The 13,992-nt window shown below is 38.7% G+C and overlaps 1 protein-coding gene across 2 annotated transcripts in view; it reads right to left on the bottom strand.

Moving 5' to 3' along the window:
- The window catches only part of LOC127851025 (diacylglycerol lipase-beta-like), an 84,928-nt gene that overhangs the window by 28,230 nt on the left and 42,706 nt on the right, over positions 1-13,992 (bottom strand). Inside the window, exons 3-7 of one of the 2 annotated variants that reach the window (XM_052384464.1) lie at positions 12,989-13,465; positions 12,133-12,223; positions 10,015-10,139; positions 7,672-7,857; positions 6,349-6,478 (exon numbers count right to left, since the gene is read on the bottom strand). In XM_052384464.1, coding sequence (XP_052240424.1) covers positions 6,349-6,478; positions 7,672-7,857; positions 10,015-10,139; positions 12,133-12,223; positions 12,989-13,465 — 1,009 coding nt within the window. The remainder of the gene's footprint in view (positions 1-6,348; positions 6,479-7,671; positions 7,858-10,014; positions 10,140-12,132; positions 12,224-12,988; positions 13,466-13,992) is intronic. The other variant, XM_052384465.1, reaches the window with a different exon arrangement.

Here is a 13,992-nt window from a genome sequence, read left to right as displayed (position 1 = left end):
TAAGATTATTTTAGTTGTAGTGAGATTTTGAAATGTAATTATACCTGTTTATTCCTCATATTTACTCAGAATTTATTTGCAAGCGAGGTAAAGTAAGTGAAAAAAAACTCGGAGCGCATGCGTGTGACGTCATCACGAGAGCCTCGCTCTTAATGTAAACAAAACGATTGATACGAGGGCCCGCTCGATACGAGGGCACCGGACGATAAACAAATCAGGAAATTATTTTTTGCACACAATCTGATAATCATCGTCGCAACCCAGATTGGCTTAACACGCTATACATCTTGATAAAATAGCGTTAATGGTAATGTATATATTGAGGGAGTTTCAACAGTGTCTTCAAATACGCTATAAATTATTATTATATTATTGGAAATAATCGTATAACGATGACACACGTCAAAATACTGCACTATCGGAAATATATATGAGTTATTACAACGTATACATGTATATAAATAAGCATTATATCATTAATATATATTTGTTGTTATAGTATTATAAATATAAGGATAACATAAACATAAGCTGCATGCCTAAGATGCATGAAACTAGTCCAGAAACGTTGTAGGGTTGGGGTGGATGGGTCGTCACCAAATATTGCTAAAACTAATCACCCAAGTCTTATACTTGTTTCACTTGTTACATGTATCATTATCACTCCTTATATTTAATGATTATGTCAAAATCGCGCTGTTCTTAACATGTGTTCATTTGTTTAAAAAACTATTCCATGAACAAAAGGGTCATGGGCCATGAGGCGCTCACCTGCAACCCTAAGGAACTAGACTATTCTGACAAGGTCGCGTTAAAAATAATAAAAGTACTTCAAGAAACATTACTTTTTAAGTTTTTGGCAAAGAACCATTTTCAAACTCGGCCAAAATATCATAACAAATTTTCTGATCACTTTTCATTAAGATTGGACCATACATTTGACATATAATAGTGTTAACAAGGTTTCAATATAGCCATATGTGGAAAACTGCCTCGCTCCCTTACGGCCATGTTTTCCAATGGACCAGAACCATTTTCAAACTGCCCAGGTATCATTTAATAACACTTTCCTATAAAAACTTAAATTAAGATCGGACTAAAAACATAATTAACAAGGGCTGTTTGTAAAACATGCATGCCCCCCATATAGGCTGTCAGTTGTAGTGGCAGCCATTGTGTGAATACGTTTTTTGTCACTGTGACCTTGACCTTTGACCTAATGTAAGTTATCATTCGGAAACCATTGTACTATTTCGAGTCACTGTGACCTTGACCTTTGACCTAGTGACCTGAAAATCAATAGGGGTCATCTGCCAGTCATGATCAATGTACCTATGAAGTTTTATGATCCTAGGCGTAAGCATTCTTGAGTTATCATCCGGAAACCATTTTACTATTTCGAGTCACTGTGACCTTGACCTTTGACCTTGTGACCTGACAAGAGCTGTCAGAGGACAGCGCGCTCGAATATTCGAGTGCTTGACAGTATAACGTAAGCCATCATGGGGAAATTGTTCATATTTAATAATTTATTAGACGCTCTTTCAAAAAAAAAAGGAAAAAAAAATTATTTTTTTTTTTTTTGGGGGGGGGGGGTAGGGGGGGTAGGGGGGTAGGGGAGTGAGAGGGGGGTATAATGTGGGGTGTGGTAATTTATTAGATGTTTAAAAAAATGGGGCGGGGGTGGGGGGTAGGGGGGAGTAAGAGGAGGTATATAATGTGGGGTGTTGTAATTATTAGATGTTTTAAAACAATATTTATTTTTTTTGGGGGTGGGTGGGGGGTGTGAAGTGGGGGTATAATGTGGGGTGTGGTAATTTATTAGCATGTTTAAAAAATGGGGGGGTGGGTGGTAGGGGTAAAGGAGGGTGGGGGGTGAGAGGGGGGTATAATGTGGGGTGTGGTACTTGCTAAGATGTTTAAAAAAATCATTTATTTTGGGGGGGTGGGTAGGGGGGTCCGGGGAGTGAGAGGGGGGTTATAATGTGGGGTTGTCCTGGTAATTTCTTCGATGTTTCCCCCAATTGTGGTGGGCGGGATTAGGGGGAGTGACGTGCGCGGGTGGTCTTCTGTTGGGTGTGGTTAATTATGAGATTTTTTAAAAAAAATTGGGGGGGGGGGGGGTTGGGGGGTAGGGGGATGGTGGTGAGAGGGGGTATAATGTGGGGTGTTGTAATTTATTAGATGTTAAAAAATGGGGGGTAAAGGGGGTGGGGGTGAGAGGGGGGTATACTGTGGGGTGTTGGTAATTTATAAGATGTTTAAAAAAATGTGGGAGGGTTGGGGGGGTAGGGGGGGGTGAGAGGGGAGTATAATGTGTGGTGTAGTAATTCATTAGATGTTTTAATAAACAAATGGTGGGGGGTGGGGGGTAGGGGAGGGGGTAGGGGGAATGAGAGGGGGGTATAATGTGGGGTGTGGTAATTTATTAATGTATAAAAAAAATTGGAGGGGGGGGTGGGGGGAAGGGGGGTGGGGTTGAGAGGGGGGTTTAATGTGGGTGTGGTAATGTATTAGATGATGTTTTTAAAAAAAATGGGGGGTGAGGTTGGGGGGTGAGGTTGGGGGGGGTAGGGATTCTGGTAGGGGCGTGGGGTATTGTTTGGGTGGAATCCATTGTGGCATTCAGGTAAGTGTTGTTTTGTCAAAGTAATAATAAAATGTGATCATAAAAAATAACAAATGATCGCACACTGACATGAACAAATATCCTCTATGTATTAAACATGAAATTTAAACTTATTGCATTTGTTTCCCCTGTATATAAGAAATATATAATAGTGTATTACCTCCCCTGTCCTCATCACATCACATCAAGGTTGAATAAACAACCAGTTTATAAATCTTAAAATCTTTCTTTCATGTACAATAGTATTTATGAAAAAGTTAAGCAGGCCTTTTGTACCTCTGGTAAGCTATTCAATCGGTAGATTATAGCTTGTGCATAATACATAGGTTATTCGTGGGGCGCTGCAGGGTTGGTAATGGCGCCATGCATAGTTAAGATTGACTATATTGTCATAAAAGAGGTTCAGTATCAATTTGAAGTGAATCGGTGTAGAAATGAAGAAATTATAGTAAAAGGCAATTTCTGGTGGGCGTGGTCTATGTGGGCGGGGCACCCCAGGGTTGGTAATGGCGCCATGCATAGTTGAGACTAACTGTATTGTTATAAGAGAGGTTCAGTATCAATTTGAAGTAAATCGGTGTAGAAATGAAGAAATTATAGTAAAAGGCAATTTTGGGTGGGCGACGCTTATGTGGGCGGGGCGCCCCAGGATTGTTAATGGGGTCATGCCTAGCTGAGTTTGACCGTATTGTCATAAGAGATGTTCAGTATCAATTTGAGGTAAGTCAGTGTAGAAATGAAGAAATTATAGTACAAGGCAATTTTGGGTGGGCGTGGCCCAAGTGGGCGGGGTGCCACAGGGTTGGAAATGGCGCCATGCATAGTTGAGATTGACTGTATTGTCATACAAGAGGTTCAGTATCAATTTGAAGTGAATCGGTGTAGAAATGAAGAAATTATAGTAAAAGGCAATTTTGGGTGGGCGTGGCCTATGTGGGCGGGGCGCCCCAGGGTTGGTAAAGGGGCCATGCATAGTTGAGATTAACTGTATTGTCATAAGAGAGGTTCAGTATCAATTTGAAGTGAATTGGTGTAGAAATGAAGAAATTATAGTTAAAGGCAATTTTGGGTGGGCATGGCCTATGTGGGCGGGGCGCCCCTGAGAGGTTCAGTATCAATTTGAAGTGAATAGGTATAGAAATGAAGAAATTATAGTAAAAGGCAGTTTTGGGTCGGGCGTGGCCTATGTGGGCGTGGCCTATGTGGGCGGGGTGCCCTAGGGTTGGTAATGGGGCCATGCGTAGCTGAGATTGACCGTATTGTCATAAGAAAGGTTCAATATCAATTTGAAGTGAATCGGTGTAGAAATGAAAAAAATATAGTAAAAGGCAATTTTGGGTGGGCGTGGCCTATGTGGGCGGGGCGCCCCATGGTTGGTAAAGGGGCCATGCATAGTTGAGATTAACTGTATTGTCATAAGAGAGGTTCAGTATCAATTTGAAATGAATTGGTGTAGAAATGAAGAAATTATAGTAAAAGGCAATTTTGGGTGGGCATGGCCTATGTGGGCGGGGCGCCCCTGAGAGGTTCAGTATCAATTTAAAGTGAATCGGTGTAGAAATGAAGAAATTATAGTAAAAGGCAGTTTTGGGTCGGGCGTGGCCTATGTGGGCGTGGCCTATGTGGGCGGGGTGCCCTAGGGTTGGTAATGGGGCCATGCGTAGCTGAGATTGACCGTATTGTCATAAGAAAGGTTCAATATCAATTTGAAGTGAATCGGTGTAGAAATGAAAAAAAATAGTAAAAGGCAATTTTGGGTGGGCGTGGCCTATGTGGCCGGAGTGCCCCAGGGTTGGTAATGGGGCCTTGCATAGTTGAGATTGATCGTATTGTCATAAGAAAGGCTCAGTATCAATTTGAAGTAAATTGGTGCTGAAATGAAGAAGTTAATGTAAAATAACATAAAAAAATGAGTTAAAATCTCTGACCCGGCCCCGCTCGAACCCCCATGACTTTTGACCCAGGGGTCAGATTAAAATTCCGTCACTGTCACCGTCGCACATATGCTCATAGCTACCACGTATGTAAGTTTCAAGGTTCTAGTGCTTATAGTGTAGGAGAAGCAGGTGGCCAGGACGGACGGACAGACGCACATCACCACAATATCCCCACTTTTTCTCCGAAAAACGAGGGGATAATAAATGGGGTAGTACGAAAACTTTAACATTTGCACGCTAACGCAGACGTTAACGCTAACGCAGACGCTCACGCCGACGACGGGGTGAGAAGGATAGCTCCACTTTATATATTTCATATATAATAGTCGAGCTAAAAACTGACGATTTATTCCTATATTTCTGATTTTTTCATAACTGTCACACTGAAGGTTAAATTTAAAGCAATTAACTTGAATTATTGAATAATAATCACAGCCTAAAAGGAATATAAGTTTTAAATGAGAAAATTTGCATGAAATAAGAGTTCAAGACCGTAATTAATAAAAGCAATATGTCAAAGGATATAGGAAATATTTGGGGTAGTACGCAAACTTTAACATAGATTTATCAAATATATGCATATTCTAAGTATAAAAGGGGCAATAATTATGGCAAAATGCTTGATAGAGTTGTCAGCTTTTGTTTATAGGTTGAGGTGATGTTGGTAAACAAGTATGCAAAATATAAAAGCAATATGTCGAGGAACAATGAAAAAAATAACAAATGATCTCACACTGACATGAACAAATATCCTCTATGTATTAAACATGAAATTTTAACTTATTGCATTTGTTTCCCCTGTATTTTAGAAATATATAATAGTGTATTACCTCCCCTGCCCTGCTTTTATTTATAATAATCAACAAAATTAAACATTAACACAATATTTAATATATAAAATATACAAAAAAATCTCATATTCTGATAATATTTTTACTGATCCACTTTATTTTACTCAACTGATGATGTTTCATTGGACTGATAATTATAGATTTAGGATTACAGACCAGTTGCTTTAGTAATATTGTTCAGAGTTCGCCCTGTTGGCCGCGTATGCGTTCTTGACTTATCATCCAAAAACCATTTTACCATTTCGAGTCACCGTGACCTTGACCTTTGACCTAATGACCTCAAAATCAATAGGGGTCATCTGCGAATCATGATCAATGTTCCTTTAAAGTTTCATGATCCTAGGCCCAAGCGTTCTTGAGTTATCATCCGGAAACCACCTGGTGGACGGACCGACATACCGACCAACCGACCGACCGACATGTGCAAAGCAATATACCCCCTCTTCTTCGAAGGGGGGCATAATAAAATTAATATAGCTACTATAGGCATATACGGACAACTGCTTCGCCCTCTGGCGGCAATGTTTTTCAACGGTCCGCAACCGTTTTCAAACAAGGCCAAGATATTCTTAGAATTAATGTTACTACTAAGTTTCAGGAAGATTGGACTCAACTGTTACTTCTACAGTTTTAACAAGGCTTTACAATAGCGATATAAGCAAAACTGCCGCCCCCCTCCTCATGGCGGCCATGTTTTTCCACGGACAGGAACCATTTTCAAACTCAGCTGAGATATCATTAGGACGAATGTTATGACCAAGTTTCATGAAGATTGGAAAAACATGTGGCCTTTATTGTATGAGCAAGGTATATGTTGACGACGGGCGACGGACAAAGGCGATCATGAAATTTCATTATGAATACCTTGTGTTCAGGTGAGATAAAAACACAACGAAATAGTATGAAACTTATACATTATGAAACAGTATACCTCGTTATGAAGGCTGACATGTACTATATCATCCTCGTCTAAGCCCGTCGTGTTTACGAATGCGGCTGTGTTGCATTGGCAACAATTGTCGGAGTACACCGGTCGCTCTTTGCGGAAGCACGAGCAACACCTGAAACCAATTAATCAATCAATCACCCAATCAATCGACCAATTAATCAGTCAATCATTTTAAATATTAAGTGTCACAAAATAACTGTCAATTCAAACTGATCAGCTAATACATCCTATGAAAGTATACAATTGTCAGACATATCTGAAATTGAAATGCTCGCCAATATTGATCTATTAAACCATTTATTAATAATTGCCTCCCGTGTTTATTCCTATACAAATGAAACTCACTAACAATTTCATGTGCACTTTCGCTTTTATAACAAAAACTATTTATTTCAATATTGCGTAAAAAATAGAATTCGATACAACGGGCTAATTGATTTCTTAAGAAAGCAATTACGCTGAATCATGATTCTGTGTTTCCATCATTTCCAGCGTTGTATTTGAGTTAATTATTTCCGGTGCACGAGGCTAAAATACTTCCAATTAGAAACTTGTGGAAATCATGCCATACTGCAATCAATAGACTTGAATAAAACTCAACTTTACCAGAGGTTCAGAATTATGACCGTTATGCGCACTTGTGTAACATGCATATTCGCTTATTGACAAAAGATGTGAGGCCATGGATGGAGGAAGGGTGGTAGGGAGGATAACATGAAAAAATGGATGGATGAATGGATGGATGGATGGATGGATGGATGGATGGATGGATGGATGGATGGATGGATCGATGGATTGATCGATGAATGGATGGATGGATCGATCGATGGATGGATGCAGATATGGATGGATGAAGGGATGGATGAATGGATTGATGGATGTTTAGTGTATAACCTGAGCACTACAGTTCTCAAAGCTTTATTTTTTAATGTGTTAATTTGTTTGCATAGTAAAATTTCTCCGACGAATTCCTTGCAATCCACATTAATCCAAGATATATAATCATATTTATAGATGAAGACCAACATGTGTCCACGCCATAACTATATTAACCCATTTATGCCTAGTGTCTAGAAAAAAAAGGCCTTGACAAACAGCGTAGACCCAGATGAGACGCCGCATAATGCGGCGTCTCATCAGGGTCTGCGCTGTTTGATTAAAGGAATTTCTGTAAGAAATATTCTAAATATAGAAATAAATATACTAGACATCCCTAATTTAGGAAATAAATTGATCCAATTTAGAAGGATGGGAAAGTCCACTAGGCTTAAATGGGTAAATCGATTACATCAGCGCGAATCTCACCTGCACGCCATGCACAGAGAACACAATCCACACATCCCTTTTGTGAGAGTGAGGTAAAATGGCCACCCGTAGCTTCCAAGGGCGTACTTCAAATAGTGGCTCATTAAGTCCAACGTCATCCATGACGTAGGCCGAGTCACGTGCTCGTTACTGACGTCAGCAGCGTCGACGAAGTCTTCATTTGGCCTTAGCGTACAAAACATTGTTGAATTAAGACATGCTTCTGTTCCATTTAAGATAAGAGTTCTTGAAAATAACTTCAATGATGATGAAGATTGGACGAAATTTTTAAGACTAAGCGAGAGAACAAGAGGACCAATTTAATGTAATTAAAATCCAAGAACTCTACCAAAAAAGTTAAAAACGTATCTCTCGTTATAATAGATATTGTAAAGATGAAAAGTTCACGCTTTAATTCACGTTTGACAGATTATATAGGGTATTACATTATTTTCTTGCTAAACTATCGACTAATTAATTATACAAGTTAATACATCTACGCGTATACTTTTGGCTCTAAGTTTACTGCCTAGTTTCCATGATGTGTATCTGGGACCGGACTTAAAGGTGGTGTTTATTGTGACGGTTAGTAGACATTTAATCATATTAGTATGAAAATATTAAAAACAAACAATTGGTAAGTTTAAACAAGAAAAAAACGCAGATTGTTATTAAGATTCTGAAATACACATGCGAACAACTATTAGAAGCTAGCAAAATAAAGTAGCAGGTGTGTCTATATGTGTAAAAGTTCATATGTGCACATGTGGGATTTGCTATCCATGAGCGAAAGTAATAAGAATCAGAAATAAAACGGCAAAATGACAAGCGTTTACTTAAGTATGTAGGTCCTTAACTCGTAGAATGCGTTTCTCGCAAAAGCTTTTTACTTGTTTTGTATATTTTTCGTCGTATTCAACAGCATTAAAGTCCTATTAGGGCGGTCATTTAATCCACTAACACTTTCCCTGGGTTACCTGGTTACCCAATACTTAGTGCAAAACGTATGCCAGAAACTGACAACCCCGGACTTGAATCAGAGGTACGAGGAGGAGGATCCTGACAACCCCGGACTTGAATCAGAGGTACGAGGAGGAGGATCATTGAAGTACACCCCGGACTTGAATCAGAGGTACGAGGAGGAGGATCATTGAAGCAATTTCATGACCAATCGCAAGAGATCTAGAGTGAGATGTAGTAATAAAGAAATCAAATGTTACTAGCAATGTATTCGATAATGAACTGTTTCAGACTGCGAATGTTTGTACATTCCAATTATTTTGGGTTAATCATTTTGATAGCCGTATATAATGTCAACTGTCTGCGGCAATATTGTTCTACTGCGGCCCACATCCTGCCAAATAGTAGGGGTTACGAGAGTGATGTGTGGTTTCCATAAATGAACTTTGAATTTATTCTCTTGATCGGCGTTTCCTGCATTGTGGTTGGTCGTATGGTCACACGAAATAATAATCAAATGCTAGTGCAAAATATGCCACCTTTTCAGAGCTCAGTTGGTTTATAGATTTCGTGAGTTAAGCACGATTTAAAGTATATCTATGTTTCACAGCGCTTAGGGCACAGATGGCAGTGGTCAGTAAGTTATTTTTGTTTTTGTTTGCCTAAGTTCGGAGAAATTATTTTGTTCAAATAATTTAGTTCTGGTAAAATTACATCTTTTATTTTTAAGGTAAATTGATCATTATTTCATTTAAGTAATGAATATGCTTACACCAATAGCTGCAGGATTCCCTTGATTACTTGTTAAATATATTTTCTGTTGTTTATGTTAATTTTTGTGTATACGTGTGTATGAATATTGTGTTTGTATGTTTATAATGTACTGAAGGTATGAATGTGTGACTTTCAGATAACCGCTTTACGCTATTGGCAACGCAAATTGATGAACGTTAACATTGATGCTTGTGTTTGAATAAAGTGATTATAGCGCATATATTGTATCTTTCCTTGTGTTGCTCAAGACACATTGTGAAGCTGCCCACTACAACTGTGCGGTAGTGCCTATGTCAGTGATTGAACAGTTAGTTACTGAACAGTTGCCGACAGTTATTTAACAGTCAAACGTTCACATCAGTTAGTTGAGCTACAATGAACAGAAGTAAATTTTGAGCACATAGATATTTTCATGTAATACTTAATTAATTCACGTGTTTATTACTCTTCAATTAATTTTAAAATGATAACGCATTATACGTCTAATCACTGACGGCACTTTGAGCACAAAATCACCAAACAGAAGAGCAAATAGCATGAGACCCAAACATGTCACGTGACAATCAGTAATGTCACGTGACGTACGCCACTCTCTACATGCATACTAACAGCGATGTATACCGTCTGCTACTGGCGCGGTCGACATAGACACGGAACTGGTGGCGTTCGCGTTCTTGCTTCCGGCTCAGTAGAATCAGTCCTGCTATGACGTCAGAAGGCACGAGATCGGTACCCTAGATATTGATAATGGATTGGAAATGATAGGAATAAATAGCGAAATACGATGGTAACACCATACACCCTCGACTTCTTCACATAAAACCATCGTTAAAACGTCAACTTCTTAAAGGGGTGACAACAATCTAGTGCAGAAAACGTAAACTTCTTAAAGGGGTGACAAAAACCTAGTGTAGTAAACGTAAACTTCTTAAAGGGGTGACAAAAATCTAGTGCAGAAAACGTAAACTTCTTAAAGAGGTGACAAAACATAGTGTAGTAAACGTAAACGTGTTAATGTGCTGACAAATAGCTCCGTCTAGACAACGTTAACTTGTCAAATTTTGAATAATATTCCTAACCCGAAAACGTGAAGTTTTCTTAGTGGCCACAAATAACTGCGTACCTTTTCAACTTGTTACCATAAATAACAATCTTGATTTGGAAATTCATAGTTCGAAAATGGCATATCTTTACCAGTTTTATGGTAACATAACACGTTCATAGTTCCATTTTCTAAGAACACAAGAGTACTATAATAACTAATGGGCGTTCATATAAGCAAGATAACGATTTGCTGAAGACTTCATATAATTAATTTTGACCCCACTTAACCAAGATTCCAAACAGGCCTTCAAATTGTCAAGATAAACAGTATAGGTTTCCTTTAAACTGAGTCTTTCTAAACAGAGGGTTTAATAACGTGAAATTCAAGATGGCGACGTCCATGCCGAGGAAGTTATTGTTCGCCGTTTTATACCTGTTAGTACTTATGCAAACAATTTAAATGACGCTCACTTTCCAGTCATATCAGTAGGAAAGTGGTTGGAGTTAATTTCGTATTCAAATTTGCTTTATTGATCGACTTAACTCGCTGTGAATTGTCTTAGTGGAGCAGAAATTAGGTTATCCATCAAATAAATTTCGCAGAGAGTTAAGTCGAGATATAGAGAGAATATTAATGAGAAATAAAAGCTGGTATTTCTTGCTGATAATGGCTGGAAAGTGAGCGACATTAAAAAATATACTAGTAATACAAGTATTAAAGGGTGTACAACGGCGAAAAATACCCGTCTCTGCATGGACGTCGCCATCTTGACTATCACGTGATTACCCCCTCTGCTAAAGAATTTGACCTCCTGACGTTGTTTTTGAACGCACTTTACTGCAATTCAAACCAGGCCCAAATAGTGTAAAGATATACGTTCTGGCCAACGTTATTCAAGCTTGAGTCGTAAATATGGCTTCTAAAGTGGTAACTGGGCTTTTACAAGATTTAACCTAGTGACCTAGTTTTTATACGCTCGTGACCTAGAATCGAACTCGGTCTAGAAATTGTCGAAATAAATATTATGACCAAGTTTCATCAATATAGAGTCATACTTTTCGCATCTGAAGCGGTTACAAGGTTTTCCCACGATTTGATCTGGTGGCCTAGATTTTGGACACACGTGACCCAGATGGGAACTCGGCTTAGATATTATCGAGGTAAACATTCTGATCAATTTCATTCAAGTTTGGATGAAAATGGTGGCCACAAGATTCGTAACGCGCTAAAAGTTGACGACACCAATCGCACAACACGTCACAAAATCCTCTCGCCGATAGAAGCCTGACGCCGGAAATAGGCTGACCGTCATAGCTCAGATTGAGCACTTTGAATTAACGTAAGCTAACAATGGATGGAAGTTTAAATGTTGAATGAAGGGAATACTTTATTTGATAAGAATAGGCTAAGCATGTAAGATTTACTAAGCTGAAAAAAGAGAAAAGATTCGTGTCTGTAAAAAATTAAGGTTTACCTCAAAATGCTTAGAGTTTCCGTTTCGTTACATTTAACATGTTTAACCAACATTCTGTTTAAATATTAATATCTGACTTTCACAACTGTACAATAAGTGTCTCATTGTGGCCTTTTCTAATGAAATAATCTCCTTAACAGACAAATAAAGTGTAGTTTTCGCTTCAACGTATAGTGTAAACTAACTTTTAAGTGGAGTGTAACCTTACCTTAAAGTAGTCTGCACACAGCTCTGCCAATGTCGTAAACACGCCCGTGCTTTCCGTATCATTCCGAGCACACAAAAATAGACAGCGACACCTGATAAAAAATATTCAGTCAATATATTACCCGCCATCGACAGACATGACAGACGAGCGGACAAAGTTGCCTCAACATTTAACCCATTTAAGCCTAGTGGACTCTCCCATCCTTCTAAAGTGGATCATTTTATTTCCAAAATTAGGGATGTCTAGTATATTTATTTCTATATTTAGAATATTTCTTACAGAAATTTCTTTAAGCAAACAGCGCAGACCCAGATGAGACGCCGCATCATGCGGCGTCTCATCTGGGTCTACGCTGTATGCCAAGGCCATTTTTCTAGACGCTAGGCATAAATGGGTTAAGGACGTATCTGCGACTTTTTCCTATCATCTTTTTAATGTAGGATTCAATTCTCAGACAGATATTCGTTATTAAACTTTATGAAAAAATGAAAAATGACACTGAAAACACTTCTGTACTGAACAAATCAACAAGTTAGTATAGTGTGAAGAGTTTTTGCATATTTTATTTATACGGTATTGACAAAACTTCCTTAAAACGAAAATTCAAATCAAAGCGGAGAGCTTCATCCCTATGTACATGCATGAAAACCGTTTATACCAGAGCCCGCTTTATTTACTTTTAAAGATGTTTTAATATTGCCAATTGATGACCATGGATGTGTTAGTTGGTTTTAGTAGTCTATGTACTTAATTTAAACAGTCTAAATACAAAAATAATCTACTAGTATATCAATTTATATCCAGTTATAATATGCTGAACCATTATATTAATCATATAACTATGTAGTTTCTCTACCTTTTCTCCCATCTCTTGGTCTGAGAAAACGTTCTTCGAGAAGCTCGTTTAAATTGTCTCGTGCGCGCTCGAGGTTTATTGGTTGCGGGATATAGGTTAAATACCACTAAACAGGTCAACACAGCAATGAATAACACAACCCAGCCCGCTATCACGGTTCCTTTCGCTAAATTCACAACACCATCACGGCAATGTTTTGACGCCTCGAAAGCCACCCACGTTCCATAAGCGTTCCACGTGACTTCCAGTAATCCAACAACGAACCGGATGTAGAGTAAATACGGCAAATGCTTCCGGCCCGAGCTGTCGGCAATGGTTCCCTGCTTGCTGGCGTATGCTATGGCGAACTCGAGACACGCAGTGACCAGTAGAAAGATGATCAGCCCCACGAAGTACACGTGCAGGTAGACGCTATCGATGCACGTGTCGTCTGGGTCTTTGGCGTACAACGAGTACATGATAATCACGATCAACAACCTGAAAATGTAACACTGTGGATATTTAATGAGAATTTATTGACTTGCATTTATTTTAAAAATGCCGCTCCCTTTCCAGCCATATCAGCACCAACGTTACTAGCTTTTATTTGGAATTGATATTCGCTCTATATCTTTACTTGTAACGAAATGTATAAGCCGGATTACCGTTTTGCAACTCCACTAAGAAAATTCATAGCGAGTAAAGACGACATTTAAGCAAATTTTAATACAAAACAAGATGCGTTTGTGAAACACAATGTCCCCCTATATGACGTTTGACCTTGAAGGATGACCTTGACCTTGTGAAGGATGACCTTGACCTTTCACCACTCAAAATGTGCATCTCCATGAAATACACATGCATGCCAAATATCAAGTTGCTATCTTCAATATTGCAAAAGTATTCATAAAATAAGCGATTTGGGCCACATATATTTGACCTCTGACCTTGAAGGATGACCTTGACCTTGACCTTTCACCACTCAAAATGTGCAGTTCCATGAGATGCACATGAATGCCAAATAT

This window comes from Dreissena polymorpha, chromosome 11, assembly GCF_020536995.1.
Source record: "Dreissena polymorpha isolate Duluth1 chromosome 11, UMN_Dpol_1.0, whole genome shotgun sequence".
Taxonomy (NCBI): Eukaryota; Metazoa; Mollusca; class Bivalvia; order Myida; family Dreissenidae; genus Dreissena; species Dreissena polymorpha.
Note: the sequence above shows the minus strand (reverse complement) of the source record. Positions and strands in the feature narration are given on the sequence as shown.